The sequence below is a fragment of the Anomaloglossus baeobatrachus genome, chromosome 7 (assembly GCF_048569485.1).
Source record: "Anomaloglossus baeobatrachus isolate aAnoBae1 chromosome 7, aAnoBae1.hap1, whole genome shotgun sequence".
Taxonomy (NCBI): domain Eukaryota; kingdom Metazoa; phylum Chordata; class Amphibia; order Anura; family Aromobatidae; genus Anomaloglossus; species Anomaloglossus baeobatrachus.
In genome coordinates, this window is record NC_134359.1 from 29864420 (window position 1) to 29879295 (window position 14876).

The 14876-nt window shown below is 52.8% G+C and overlaps 1 protein-coding gene across 2 annotated transcripts in view; it reads right to left on the minus strand.

Annotated features, from left to right (window-relative positions):
- Window positions 1-14303, minus strand: part of QTMAN (queuosine-tRNA mannosyltransferase) — a 295652-nt gene extending 281349 nt beyond the window's left edge. Inside the window, exons 1-2 of one of the 2 annotated variants that reach the window (XM_075317177.1) lie at window positions 14270-14303; window positions 7882-8083 (exon numbers count right to left, since the gene is read on the minus strand). In XM_075317177.1, coding sequence (XP_075173292.1) covers window positions 7882-8060 — 179 coding nt within the window. In that variant the 5' untranslated portion in view covers window positions 8061-8083; window positions 14270-14303. Of the gene's footprint in view, window positions 1-7881; window positions 8084-10405; window positions 10452-14269 lie in introns of those variants that run through there. The other variant, XM_075317176.1, reaches the window with a different exon arrangement.
- Between the last annotated feature and the right edge of the window lie 573 nt (window positions 14304-14876).

The following is a 14876-nucleotide window of genomic DNA, read 5'->3' on the forward strand; positions in this document are numbered from 1 at the left end:
GGTATAAACCCGTTTCCTCAGAGGTGATCCAATATTCACAATAATTTATTTCTAACTCAGCTATCGTAATGCCCCGGCCGGTGGCATATACTTGATTTGGTAAAATATTAAGACTGATAGCATAAAGGTGTACCATACCACCTCTGACTAATTTGCAAGCCTATTTTGCACACATCCACAACCTGTATTGTTCACGGCCACTTGCCTCCAAGGAGGTGCTTGGGAAATCTAACAGGTTAATCCTGCATTCACAACGACTTCAGTTTATTTAACGGAGGAATCCGGTCTATTTACTGCAGACCAAAATCTGCTGGCAAATCCCACTGATTTCACATTGTGGATTAGGGGTATTTTGTTTTCTACAACAGATTGTTGAGGCTAATTCCCCATCTAGGGGTAATTGTAACGTTGCAAAGCTTGATGTGTGCAAAATAGGCTTGCAAATTAGTCAGAGGTGGTGTGGTACACCTTTATGCTATCAGTCTTAATATTTTACCATTTTTGCATAAAATCCCCTATATAATTTATTAAAACCTGGCAAAGTAAAGGGGTTTCTCTGCCATTAGAACCAAGCTGCAAGAATACAGCAGGTTTTTTCGGGGTTAAGCGCTGCCAATTGCCTGCAGGCATTTTTAGAATATATCTCTAGTAAAATAGACATGTCAAGACGGAGGATATGTCCTCTTTAAAGGGGTTATCCTTTTTTACATGGAATGACATACAAAGTCTTAAAGGGGTTGTCCACTACTCAGACGACCACTTCTCAATCTGTTTGCTCGTCCCTGTTAAAATAATAACATGTACACTCGTCTCCAGTGGATTGGCTGTTCCAGTGGTATCAGCACTCTCTCTCCTGAGGCTCGCATGACGTTGTTACGCCACGCGAGCCCTGTGCCTAGTCAGCGCCGGCTTCTCTCTCCCCAGGTTTGAACAAATCGAACATCAAGAAGTGAACTCTGCGGCTGCCGCTCACTTTCTCTTGACTTTTGATCTGTTCAAAGGCGGGAAGAGAGAAGCCAGCGCTGATCAGGAGTAGAGGTCATGTGACTTAATGTCATGTAAGCCCCAGGAGAGCCAGTGATGATACCACTGGAACAGTGTCAACACCAGAGGATGTTATTATTGTAACAATGTCACGTGAGCCACAAGACAATGAGTGCCTATACCGCTGGAACAGCGCTGCCACCGGAGACCAGTATAAGTGTCATTGTATTAAAATGATTGAAAAGGGTTGTCCGAATAGTGGACAACCCCTTTAAAATAACAAAGTGAGCATAATTACCTAATGAAGCTCATGCCGACTTTTCTTCTGCTCCCCACGAACCTCTGTATACAGAGTTGCACCGGTGACATCCCGTCCACAACGTGATCGCTGCCACCAATCACTGACCCCAGCAGTCATTTTCAGGCTGAGGCCTGCGATTGGCTGCAGCAGTCACATGTTATAGACACAGGGCAGGATTTCGGAGGATTCCCATTAAAAGTGCTGCGGACTATGTTGGTGCTATATAAATACAATTATTACAGTCAACGAGCTAAATGAGCCGTGAAAGCTTCTGGAGCCAAAATCAACTGTATCTACGAGCTTGCATTTACTAGATGGACTCTAAAAGGAGCTGGAGTGTGTTACCGGTGTCTGTTATACATGGGCGGCATGGTGGCTCAGTGGTTAGCACTGCAGTCTTGTGGTGGCTCAGTGGTTAGCACTGCAGTCTTGTGGTGGCTCAGTGGTTAGCACTGCAGTCTTGCAGCGCTGGGGTCCTGGGTTCAAATCCCACCAAGGACACTATCTGCAAGGAGTTTGTATGTTCTCCCCGTGTTTGCGTGGGTTTCCTCCGGGTTCTCCGGTTTCCTCCGACACTCCAAAGACATACAGATAGGGACTCTAGATTGTGAGCCCCAATGGGGCAGTGTTGCCAATGTATGTAAAGCGCTGTGGAATTATTAGCGCTATATAAATGAATAAAATTATTATTATTATTATTATACAAGGCGGACATATCATCAATGCAACCTGTGTGGCCGCACAGGGGCCCAAGAGGTCAGGGGACCCATTTCCAGCTCCAAAACAGGTGGAATTGTGCATTTTGAAGAGCTCTTGGGCTGTAAAGGGCCCATATACTGTCATTGCTCCCCTCATCCAAGATCGGTTCCTGGCAACTTCGCCCGATGCCTTTGATTGACAGGTCTCTCCGTACAGACAGGAGACCCGTCAGCCAAGGGGAGCAGTGACGGGAGAAGTTGGATTCATGCTGTCCGTGGATCAGGAACCTCCAGGGTGGATCCCTTTACAATAAACCTTTCCAGCCTGCAGACTGTTGGTGCTCACAGCCTCACTTGGTCAGATCGGCCATCGGTGGGGCGATTGCAGATCACACGGATACAATTATCAGCGCTAAAGGATTTCTTCTATATCATCAGCAAGAAAGCGGAAAATACGGAGAAAATGTCCGCATTCAGCCAACAGCACACACATCACTGGTGCCTTTGTTTCCCCATGATTCCCCCATAATGTGCTACGTGCTGGATGCCACGCTGCTCGGATTAGACGGGAAACGTCGTAACACAAATAGGACATCAATTTACGACATTCCACAAATAGAATCTGCATAAAAAGGTGGAAAATGTCATTCTACTCGTCCTCTTCTGATTTGCAGTTTCTTTTTCTCTGTTTGGGTCTACAGTGAAGTATGAAGACTCTGCGGGTCGATTATTTCGGACAGCAGTGCATTGTGGGAGTCGTCATGACGATTAGGCAGTTACGTACCCCACTGGCGGACACAGACATAAAAGGGCCCCTGTGCAAGACTAATATATGGGCTCCTTGTAGTCAAATAACTCATCATAATGGGCCCCTGTGTGGTTGCATAGGCTGCACAGATGATATGTCCGCCCCGATGTACTCCATGTGTGACCATGTGGCACTTCCATGGCAGGATCAGCCGAATAGCTCCTGGTGCATTCGGAGGCCGTGACGGGCCTTGAGTTGCAGCTGCCACCCATAGACTAGTAGGGAATCCTATTTAAGGGATAGATTGTGAACTTTTTGCATGCAGTGTTGCGCCTCTTAACCAATCCGGTGCGTCTGAAAGTGGTGTGCGCCTCATCATAAATCTTATTACAGTCAGGACTAGAGTAAGATTTCTGGAATGAATTAGACGAGCTGTGGCATCTATCCCTATTTTGACGAAACCAAAAAAACACCAACATTCGTAACATTTTTGAGCAAATTTTGCAACTTATCAGATAGTTTCACTCCAGATTTATCCACTTTGCTAAATTGGGCACTATCTACTTAATAAAGTGTTACTCCGACCGGGGATGGGGATGTTACAGCTACTTGTAAATGCTGTATGCATAATCGCCAGGGACTGTGCACCTGCGGGCATGAAAACCGGTCTTCACTTCTGCATCTGCCGTCCCTTGTCCAGCATCCTGGATGCCTCTGTTACAAGGTCCAGGAAAATCATGGTGTCACAAGACCTCATGAGTCCTAACAAGAGACGCCCAGGATGTCTGCGGAAGGAGTGAAGACCGGCTGCCATGAAGGACCGGACATAGGACCAGATCCAATTTTTAGACACAAGAAATAGATAAAAGAAAACGAGAAATAGTCACTTTCAGCTAAGGCTGCTTTCACACATCCGAATTGAGCTATGCGGCTCAATCCGGCTGTGCAAGCTATGCAACGGATGCGGTGAAAACACCGCATCCTTTGCATAAGTTTTTCCTTTGCGGCCAGTCCGGTTTTTGCCGCATGCGGCGGCCGGATGCGGTTATTGCCGCATTGCGCCGCATCCGGCCACCATAGGCATGCATTGAAAAATGCGCCGCATCGCCGAATGTGGCGCAATGCGGTTTTTTTTGTCGCACGAAAAAACGTGCCAGGCAACGTTCCATCCGGCCGCCGCATCGGCTAAATCTGCCGCATGCGGCAAAAACCGGACGGAACGCAAGGCCATGCGGCACTAATTAAAGTCTATGCAGGAAAATCGCAACCGGCAGCTAAAAAAACCGGTTGCGATTTTCCTGCAAAGTGCCGGATTGTACCGCATTGCAGAAACCAGAGGTGTGAAAGCAGCCTAATCCCATATATTTCCAGGAAGAACAATAGAGGAACACCAGCATGTAGAGAGAATTGTCATTATTAGACCTCGGTCCCACTTACGTATTGCTTCTGATATGAGAGTAATGGAAGCGATATGCTAATGACCCTCTGCTGCGAGCGTCAGCCGAGGGTCATGCGACTGTGATATGATCTTGTGATCGGATCACAGCTGCAGAGAAGAGGGAGGGAGCACTTTCTCACCATCTCCTCCGCTGCCTGTCTCTGCGTACATCGTACTGCGGTCGCATGACGTGTAAGCGTAGTGCAATGTTTCACACGCTCCCATAGACTTGTATGCGGGTGTGTGAGCCGAGAATCGCTGCCAAAAGCAGCGTGCTGCGACTCATTCCGTATGAGAAATCAATCGCAGATGGACACTAGAGTGAAAACAATCCAATGTTTTATCGGATCGCACTTGTCCCTGCAAAATGCAAGTGGAACCGAGGCCTTATTTAGTAAAACAGACACCAGGGAAGCTGTTGGGTCCCTTTAAAGGTAACTTGTCAAGGGCAGACCCCGGTGGTCACTTTCCTGATACTGTCGCTGATATGCTGTTATCAGATCTTCGCTCTCACTAAACAGGGCAGAACAGAAATAAAATGGCACAGACGTATAACGCCGGACAGTGCGCCGGCATTCCGTGGGATCTCTTAAAATGTAGGTAATCCAATGAATGGCAATTAAATTATGTTAGGTCAATGTAATTGAAGTTTAACTAATGGGGTGTGTGTCTGTGAGCAATGTCTGATTAGCTCATTACACGGAGCACAGGATGTCTTGTGATGACGACCTTGGGATGGAGATAACCTTGTGATGTGCCGGGACACAGATTACGACACATGCCGGGATATTACTACAGAAGCGTCAAAAATGCCCGATAACTTCTACAAGGAAAATGCCCGGGGCCGGACGCCATGTACGCATTGTATACATTATTGCACAAAGTTGATTTCATGCAGTTTTGGCGACAAGAGGGTTTAAACCGCGACAACCGGCGTCCGTAAACTTCCGAAACATATCGGACGCATCCCTTCTCACACACCACAACAACTTCTACAACTTTATAACACACTTTGTGCCGAATCCTCACTGCTTTCAAGATCCCTGCTTGCTGTTGGTGAATGCGGACCCTTCCTGACCTTGCCCAGAGAGGCGCAGGGCTGGTAACAGTGACACAGGCGTCCCCTGGAAGGGTCTATTCACATCGTGCAGTCATTTGGATTTGTTGATGAGGGTGTAGAAAAAGAAATGTAATGAATTTAAATATACATTTCACTATATCATTTGTCCATGTTCGGATCCAGTCTACTGGCCACATCATTAATCTGTGGAAGCTGGACCGGAACCGCCACCTGCCTGCCCACATCAGAGCCAGTCAGGAGTGAGAACTACCATACTCAGGTCACCGGTACTCATAATGAGCAGGTTGGATGCTCCGATGGGCACCATTCTTGTACCAAGTATAATGGAAGTCAATGGGGAACTTGAGCTCATCCCTAGTTACGAGTATCGAGCACCCGAGCATGGTAGTGCCCGCTCATCACTAGTTACCAGTACTGAGCACCTGAGCATGGTAGTGCTCGCTCATCACTAGTTACCAGTACTGAGCACCCGAGCATGGTAGTGCCCGCTCATCACTAGTTACCAGTACTGAGCACCTGAGCATGGTAGTGCTCGCTCATCACTAGTTACCAGTACTGAGCACCCGAGCATGGTAGTGCCCGCTCATCACTAGTTACCAGTACTGTGCACCCGAGCATGGTAGTGCCCGCTCATCACTAGTTACCAGTACTGAGCACCCGAGCATGGTAGTGCCCGCTCATCACTAGTTACGAGTACTGAGCACCTGAGCATGGTAGTGCCCGCTCATCACTAGTTACGAGTACTGAGCACCTGAGCATGGTAGTGCTCGCTCATCACTAGTTACCAGTACTGAGCACCCGAGCATGGTAGTGCCCGCTCATCACTAGTTACGAGTACTGAGCACCCGAGCATGGTAGTGCTCGCTCATCACTAGTTACCAGTACTGTGCACCCGAGCATGGTAGTGCCCGCTCATCACTAGTTACCAGTACTGTGCACCCGAGCATGGTAGTGCCCGCTCATCACTAGTTACCAGTACTGAGCACCCGAGCATGGTAGTGCCCGCTCATCACTAGTTACCAGTACTGAGCACCTGAGCATGGTAGTGCCCGCTTATCACTAGTTACCAGTACTGAGCACCCGAGCATGGTAATGCCCGCTCATCACTAGTTACGAGTACTGTTCCCCACGAGCATGGTAGTGCTCGCTCATCACGTTACCAGTACTGAGCACCTGAGCATGGTAGTGCCCGCTCATCACTAGTTACCAGTACTGAAAACCCGAGCATGGTAGTGCCCGCTCATCACTAGTTACGAGTACCAAGCACCCGAGCATGGTAGTGCCCACTCATCACTAGTTACGAGTACTGAGCACCGGAGCATGGTAGTGCTCACTCATCACTGGTTACGAGTACTGCGTACCCGAGCATGGTAGTGCCCGCTCATCACTAGTTACAAGTACTGAGCACCCGAGCATGGTAGTGCCCGCTCATCACTAGTTACGAGTATAGAGCACCGGAGCATGGTAGTGCCCGCTCATCACTAGTTACGAGTATAGAGTACCCGAGCATGGTAGTGCCCGCTCATCACTAGTTACGAGTACTGAGCACCCGAGCATGGTAGTGCCCGCTCATCACTAGTTACAAGTACTGAGCACCCGAGCATGGTAGTGCCTGCTCATCACTAGTTACGAGTACCGAGCACCCGAGCATGGTAGTGCCCGCTCATCACTAGTTACGAGTATAGAGTACCCGAGCATGGTAGTGCCCGCTCATCACTAGTTACGAGTACTGAGCACCCGAGCATGGTAGTGCCTGCTCATCACTAGTTACGAGTACTGAGCACCCGAGCATGGTAGTGCCCGCTCATCACTAGTTACAAGTACTGAGCACCCGAGCATGGTAGTGCCCGCTCATCACTAGTTACGAGTATAGAGCACCGGAGCATGGTAGTGCCCGCTCATCACTAGTTACGAGTATAGAGTACCCGAGCATGGTAGTGCCCGCTCATCACTAGTTACGAGTACTGAGCACCCGAGCATGGTAGTGCCCGCTCATCACTAGTTACGAGTATAGAGTACCCGAGCATGGTAGTGCCCGCTCATCACTAGTTACGAGTACTGAGCACCCGAGCATGGTAGTGCCTGCTCATCACTAGTTACGAGTACTGAGCACCCGAGCATGGTAGTGCCTGCTCATCACTAGTTACGAGTACTGAGCACCCGAGCATGGTAATGCCTGCTCATCACTAGTTACGAGTACCGAGCACCCGAGCATGGTAGTGCTCACTCATCACTAGTTACGAGTATAGAGTACCCGAGCATGGTAGTGCCCGCTCATCACTAGTTACGAGTATAGAGTACCCGAGCATGGTAGTGCCCGCTCATCACTAGTTACAAGTACTGAGCACCCGAGCATGGTAGTGCCCGCTCATTACTAATGTAAATATAATTACTTTTTCATATGTGAGGCCGTACGGCACATTTCAAATAAAAATATTTTACAGTAGGACTGCCCCAAAGAGACTTGCCGTGACGTGGCGGGGTAGATCAAGAAATTGCAATTTTTTTGCCAAAAATCTCAAATTTTAAAATAGTGCAGGTGGGAATTTTTAGTGCAGTGCACATCTTATAATACATGCCATTTTGAGTTGAGCTGGCTTTTATGTTTTTTCTTCATGTGAATATAATTACCTGTAGGAGTCACTGGGCGGGACGGCCTCCATGAAGTGCAGCGCGGCAGTGCGGGCCCTCCAGTGCCACTTCTTAGCTGGGAGGCTATAAAGGACGCAACCTTCAATTTCTCCATTCAGCAGGTCCATCAGCTGCTTGTGTGACCCTCCATAAAACGCCTCGATCAGCAGGACGCTCATCACTGCCCCTGTCCAGTCTTCTCCTGTACGAGAATGAATATACATAAGATCAGTCATCGGTAAATGTATGGTGAGTGGAGGTCTGACCACGGGGACCCCAAGACTCAGAGCGAGATTACAGCTCCATTCACTTCTATGCAGCGGTAGTCGCACACGCACTTCTGCCCCATTCACACCATGTTCTTGTGATTAGTGGAGGGTCCAGCAGTCAAAACCTCATCGGTCAAACATTTATCACCTATCCTGTGGTCAGATGAACCCCTTCCACCATTAGAAGAGGGATCCTCACAATTTGGCCGTATTGTTACATTTTGTGTCAGGTGTGGGTGTACGAAGCGGGCTCAGAAGCTGAGAGCGTGTGGAGTGGGCTCAGGAGCTGAGAGCGTGCGGAGCGGGCTCAGGAGCTGAGAGCGTGCGGAGCGGGCTCAGGAGCTGAGGGCGTACCGGAGCGGGCTCAGGAGCTGAGGGCGTACCGGAGCGGGCTCAGGAGCTGAGGGCGTACCGGAGCGGGCTCAGGAGCTGAGGGCGTACCGGAGCGGGCTCAGGAGCTGAGGGCGTACCGGAGCGGGCTCAGGAGCTGAGGGCGTACCGGAGCGGGCTCAGGAGCTGAGGGCGTACCGGAGCGGGCTCAGGAGCTGAGGGCGTACCGGAGCGGGCTCAGGAGCTGAGGGCGTACCGGAGCGGGCTCAGGAGCTGAGGGCGTACCGGAGCGGGCTCAGGAGCTGAGGGCGTACCGGAGCGGGCTCAGGAGCTGAGGGCGTACCGGAGCGGGCTCAGGAGCTGAGGGCGTACCGGAGCGGGCTCAGGAGCTGAGGGCGTACCGGAGCGGGCTCAGGAGCTGAGGGCGTACCGGAGCGGGCTCAAGAGCTGAGGGAATACCGGAGCGGTCTCAGGAGCTGAGGGAGTACCGGAGCGGGCTCAGGAGTTGAGGGCTTACAGGAGCGGGCTCAGGAGCTCAGGGAATACCGGAGCGGGCTCAAGAGCTGAGGAAATACCGGAGCGGGCTCAAGAGCTGAGGGGATACCGGAGCGGGCTCAAGAGCTGAGGGAGTACCGGAGCGGGCTCAAGAGCTGAGGGAGTACCGGAGCTGGCTCAAGAGCTGAGGGAGTACCGGAGCGGGCTCAGGAGCTGAGGGAATACCGGAGCGGGCTCAGGAGCTGAGGGAATACCGGAGCGGGCTCAGGAGCTGAGGGAATACCGGAGCGGGCTGAAGAGCTGAGGGAATACCGGAGCGGGCTCAGGAGCTGAGGGAGTACCGGAGCGGGCTCAGGAGCTGAGGGCGTACCGGAGCGGGCTCAGGAGCTCAGGGAATACCGGAGCGGGCTCAGGAGCTGAGGGGATACCGGAGCGGGCTCAAGAGCTGAGGGGATACCGGAGCGGGCTCAAGAGCTGAGGGGATACCGGAGCGGGCTCAAGAGCTGAGGGAGTACCGGAGCGGGCTCAGGAGCTGAGGGAGTACCGGAGCGGGCTCAGGAGCTGAGGGAGTACCGGAGCGGGCTCAGGAGCTGAGGGAGTACCGAAGCGGGCTCAAGAGCTGAGGGAGTACCGGAGCTGGCTCAAGAGCTGAGGGAGTACCGGAGCGGGCTCAAGAGCTGAGGGAGTACCGGAGCGGGCTCAGGAGCTGAGGGAGTACCGGAGCGGGCTCAGGAGCTGAGGGAGTACCGGAGTGGGCTCAGGAGCTGGGGGCGTGTGGAGCGGGCTCACAAGCTGGGGGCGGACTATATCCTGCAGATGATAGCGGTGCTATTCAGCCTTTATTACAGTAGCAAACTGCGGTCACTGCTGCGTAACGCTAACTTAAGCCACCGAGGAGTTCGGAAATACACAGCAAAGAGTTATAGACTCCCTATGAGAAAGCGCGCTCACTGATTGGTTTTCAGTTAGCTCATTCTTCAGCCCGCAATAGACAGTGCAGCACAGAGGGGATAGAAGGCAAACGGGGAGAAAGGTTACTGACAACTAAATGCAAACATTATTTTGAGCTGGAAATGCAAGAATTTAAGTAAAAAAAATGTCCCGAAGGATGGGCTTCACTACAAATCCCACAGCCGGTCTCTTACAGCAGCATTGCAATGGCGGCAAATGGTGTGCGATCCCATTTGTGAGTGTGTGGGGTAGTGATGGGTCTAGTGAAGACCCCCTTCATGGAGGAAGCAGGAGGGACTACAACCCCCAGCATGCTCTGCCTGCGCTGTGCGTGCTGGGGACCACACATGGCAGACATAGAAGCACACGGTGCAGGTGACACCGGGTGACGGAGGCGTCCCCGCCCGTCTGCAGCCGCCGCCCCCCAGCAGGTGACACCGCACGACAACCCGGGGACAAGGGAAACAAATGCTACTGACCGCTTCCTGCGCATGCGTGCTCGTCCTAGACACGCCTCTTTTCCCCTCACCACGCTCTTCAGTCTCGTAGCCACGCCCCTCCAGTGACGTACAGAAAAGGCGGGTTTCTGACGGTGTAGCGCGGTCGGTGTGATGATGTCACAGCTTCTCTTCCGTTACTAGTGACTGATATGGGCCACAGATGTGACGTCACCCGCACCTTTGTGTGTCTGTCATACAACAACGGTACAATACTCTAATATTAACGTTTAAACGCAAAATTATTTTTGTTGCCTATAGCAACCAATCACAGCAGGGCTTTCATCCTCTACATGCTTTAGATGCATGAAAGCTGCCCTCTGATTGGTTTTCATTTTCAGCAGTTTTTTAACTGGTCGAGTAAAGCACCTGTTTGTTTGGGTATCTTTGCAGCCAGGGGAGAGGGTTTCTGAAACGTAAAACCTCCTTTACAGCACTAGTCCAGGTGTATTTTTCAGTGCTGGAGTCATACCTCCCAACTTTTAAAGAAGGAAAAGAGGGCCAAAGTTTGCGGCGCGCGTAGCGCGCCGCGGCAAATTTTTAGGCCACGCCCCCTAACCACACCCATTTCACAGTCACGCCCATATCCACTCCCCATCCACACCCATTCAGCACAAACACGCAGGCAGCCGGCGGGCCTCCAGCACGGACACGCAGGCAGCCGGCGGGCCTCCAGCACGGACACGCAGGCAGCCGGCGGGCCTCCAGCACGGACACGCAGGCAGCCGGCGGGCCTCCAGCACGGACACGCAGGCAGCCGGCGGGCCTCCAGCACGGACACGCAGGCAGCCACAGTGAGGCGGCCGGTCGCCCGCACAGTGAGGCGGCCGGTCGCCTTCACAGACAGGCGGCCGGCCGCCTTCACAGACAGGCGGCGGGCCGCCCGCACAGAGAGGCGGCCAGCCGCCCGCACAGAGAGGCGGCCGGCTGCCCGCACAATGAGGCGGCGGGCCGCCCGCACAGACAGGCGGCGGGGGGGCGCCCGCACAGACAGGCGGCAGGGGGGCGCCCGCACAGACAGGCGGCAGGGGGGCGCCCGCACAGACAGGCGGCAGGGGGGCGCCCGCACAGACAGGCGGCGGGGGGCGCCCGCACAGACAGGCGGCGGGTGGCGCCCGCACAGACAGGCGGCAGGGGGGCGCCCGCACAGACAGGTGGCGGGCCGACCGCACAGACAGGCGGCCGGCCGACCGCACAGACAGGCGGCCGGCCGACCGCACAGACAGGCTCCGGCCGGGGGTGAGGGGGGAGGGAGGGAAATCAGCGCTGGGGAGATTAGTTTACTGTACCAGCAGCAGCACAGGCAGCGCTCCTCTCTATGCCACGTCTACTAGGATGGTAGGAGGGAAAAGCAGGGAGGCGGAGAGAGAGTGGGTGGGCGGAGCCCGGGAGCCGGCCGTCCCGCCCGTGGCAACGGGACAAACAACGTAAAGCGTGAAAGTCCCGCTGTATCCGGGACGGTTGGGAGGTATGCAGCATGTTAGAATGTGTACATAAGATCCCGCTGGTGGTGGCCGCAGCTTATAGGCCCCAAATCTGGTGACAGGTTCCCTTTAAAGTGAACCTGTCAGGTGCAATATGCACTCAGAGCCAGGAGCAGTTCTGGGCACATATTGCTAATCCCTGCCTAACCGTCCCTGTATACACTAGCATAGATAAAGAGATCAAGAACAAATATTTTTAAAGATCTTATATCTTATGCTAATGAGCGCGGGGACTAGTCCGAAGGGCGTTACTTCACTTGGCTAGTCGGCTCGCATAGCATGTTAGCATGTTATTACGCCCCTGTGTGAGTACTAATACGCTATGTGAGCCGACTAGCCAAGTGAAGTAACGCCCTTGGGACTAGTCCCCGCGCTAATTAGCATAAGATATAAGCTCTTTAAAAATACTTTTTCTATAGCTGCCTTTATCTATGCTAGTGTATACAGGGACGGTTAGGCAGGGATTAGCAATATACACCCAGAACTGCTCCTGGCTCTGAGTGCAGATTGCACCTGATAGGTTCCCTTTAAAGGGAAACTGTCACCAGAAATTTAGCAAAAAAAATAAAAGATTCCCCTCTGCAGCTCCTGGGCTGCATTCTGGAAAGGTTCCTGTTGTTATTGTGCCCACTTTGAGACCTAAAAAAATACTTTATGAAGTCTTACCTTTTTGTATGCAAATCTGTTTTTATGGTCACGGGGGCGGGCTGCCTGGCGTCCGTTATTCCCCCTCCTGCCGCTGTACGCCGTCCCCCATTGCTCATTTCCATACATGAGGACGCCTTCCTCATGTAACTGTCCTCCTGAAGTTTTGTGCATGCCCAGTGCCACTCTCGCGGGACTGAGCACTGTGCAAAGTGTGAACGCTTTTGAGGTGATTGCACAGGCGCGAGATTATGGGCGGCGCTGTGATTGTCATCAGCAGCGTCATCCAAGTACCCGCCCATAATCTCGTGCCCGCGCTTCTCACTCTGCCTCCACCGTTATGCGCAAGCACTGGCCATATGAACCACGTTACCTATTACCATGGGCGCGAGATTATGGGCGGCGCTGTGATTGTCATCAGCAGCGTCATCCAAGTACCTGCCCATAATCTCGTGCCCGCGCTTCTCACTCTGCCTCCACCGTTATGCGCAAGCACTGGCCATATGAACCACGTTACCTATTACCATGGGCGCGAGATTATGGGCGGCGCTGTGATTGTCATCAGCAGCGTCATCCAAGTACCTGCCCATAATCTCGTGCCCGCGCTTCTCACTCTGCCTCCACCGTTATGCGCAAGCACTGGCCATATGAACCACGTTACCTATTACCATGGGCGCGAGATTATGGGCGGCGCTGTGATTGTCATCAGCAGCGTCATCCAAGTACCTGCCCATAATCTCGTGCCCGCGCTTCTCACTCTGCCTCCACCGTTATGCGCAAGCACTGTCCATATGAACCATGTTACCTATTACCGTGGGCGCGAGATTATGGGCGGCGCTGTGATTGTCATCAGCAAAGTCATCCAAGTACCCGCCCATAATCTCGTGCAAGCGGTAATAGGTAACATGGTTCATATGGCCAGCACTTGCGCATAACGGTGGAGTCAGAGGGAAAAGTGCGGGCACGAGATTATGGGCGGGTACTTGGTTAACGCTGTTGATGACAATCACAGCGCCGCCCATAATCTCGTGCCTGCGCAATCACCTGAAAAAGCGTTCACATGCGCAAATCTTCGGGAGGACAGTTACATGAGGAAGGCGTTCTTGTGTATGTAAATGAGCAATGGGGGACTGCGTAAAGCGGCAGGAGGGGGAATAACGGACGCCAGACAGCCCGCCCCCGTGACCATAAAAACACATTTGCATACAAAAAGGTAAGACTTCATAAAGTATTTTTGTAGGTCTCAAAGGGGGCACAATAACAACAGGAACCTTTCTAGAAGCAGCCCAGGAGCTGGAGAGGGGAATCTATTACTTTTATTGTGAAATTTCTGCTGACAGGTTCCCTTTAACTGGTAGGGGAGCCAGGATAAAGCAGAGCTGAAGTTGTTGGGAAGCTAGGACCCAGCAGCTCTGCTCCACAGGCAGGAGACCACTGATCGGTAAGCTAATAGAAGCCTGCAGATGTCACTCTGCATAGGTTATTGTCACTGCTATCTGCAGGAGATAAGTGCTGATTGCACGGTCACCTCAGCTTCCTGACTCCCCGCGTGTCTGCAGCAGTGAGAAGCCGCACACGGGGAATCAGAGAACAGCTGCAGACAAACGCAGGCTCCAGGACTGGGGGGGTCGGCTCTGGGGGAGGGGGGATCGCTCTGCTGCAGGGAGGGGTCGCTCTGCTGCAGGGGGGTCGCTCTGCTGCAGGGGGTGATTCATACCTCAGCAGCAGTCACAGGAGTAGGTGCGCGCTCGGCTCTGTAATGAATAGAAGGGAGAAACAGCGAGGCGGGGCTACAGTGGGTGGGTGGAGCCCGGGATAAACAGCCTCACGGGCGGGACCCGGGATCAAAGGCTCAGAAGAGGGACTGTCCCGCTGTATCCGGGACGGTTGGGAGGTATGCTGGAGTGGCGCTTCTAAATTAAGTTCCACAACCTTAGTCTTGTACCTACCTTTCCCCCATCGCCATTCACCTTTTATCGGTGTGGCTCTGGTTCTGCGGCGCCATCTTTGACCACAACTTGGACTGTCCGGAAGTCAGAAGTTACGTCATAAGCGTCAAAATACAAGTCTATGAGAGGGAGAACGAGGCCAGGATGGGGTCAGTACGAGTTAGGACGAGCCCATAATGAGGCCTGGACGGGGTCAGGACAGAGCCAGAATGAGGTCAGGAAGAGCCCAGAATGAGGCCCGGACGGGGTCAGGACAGAGCCAGAATGAGGTCAGGAAGAGCCCAGAATGAGGCCCGGACAGGGTCAGAACAGAGCCAGGACGAGGCCATAATGAGGCCTGGACGGGGTCAAAACAGAGCCAGGACGAGCCCATAA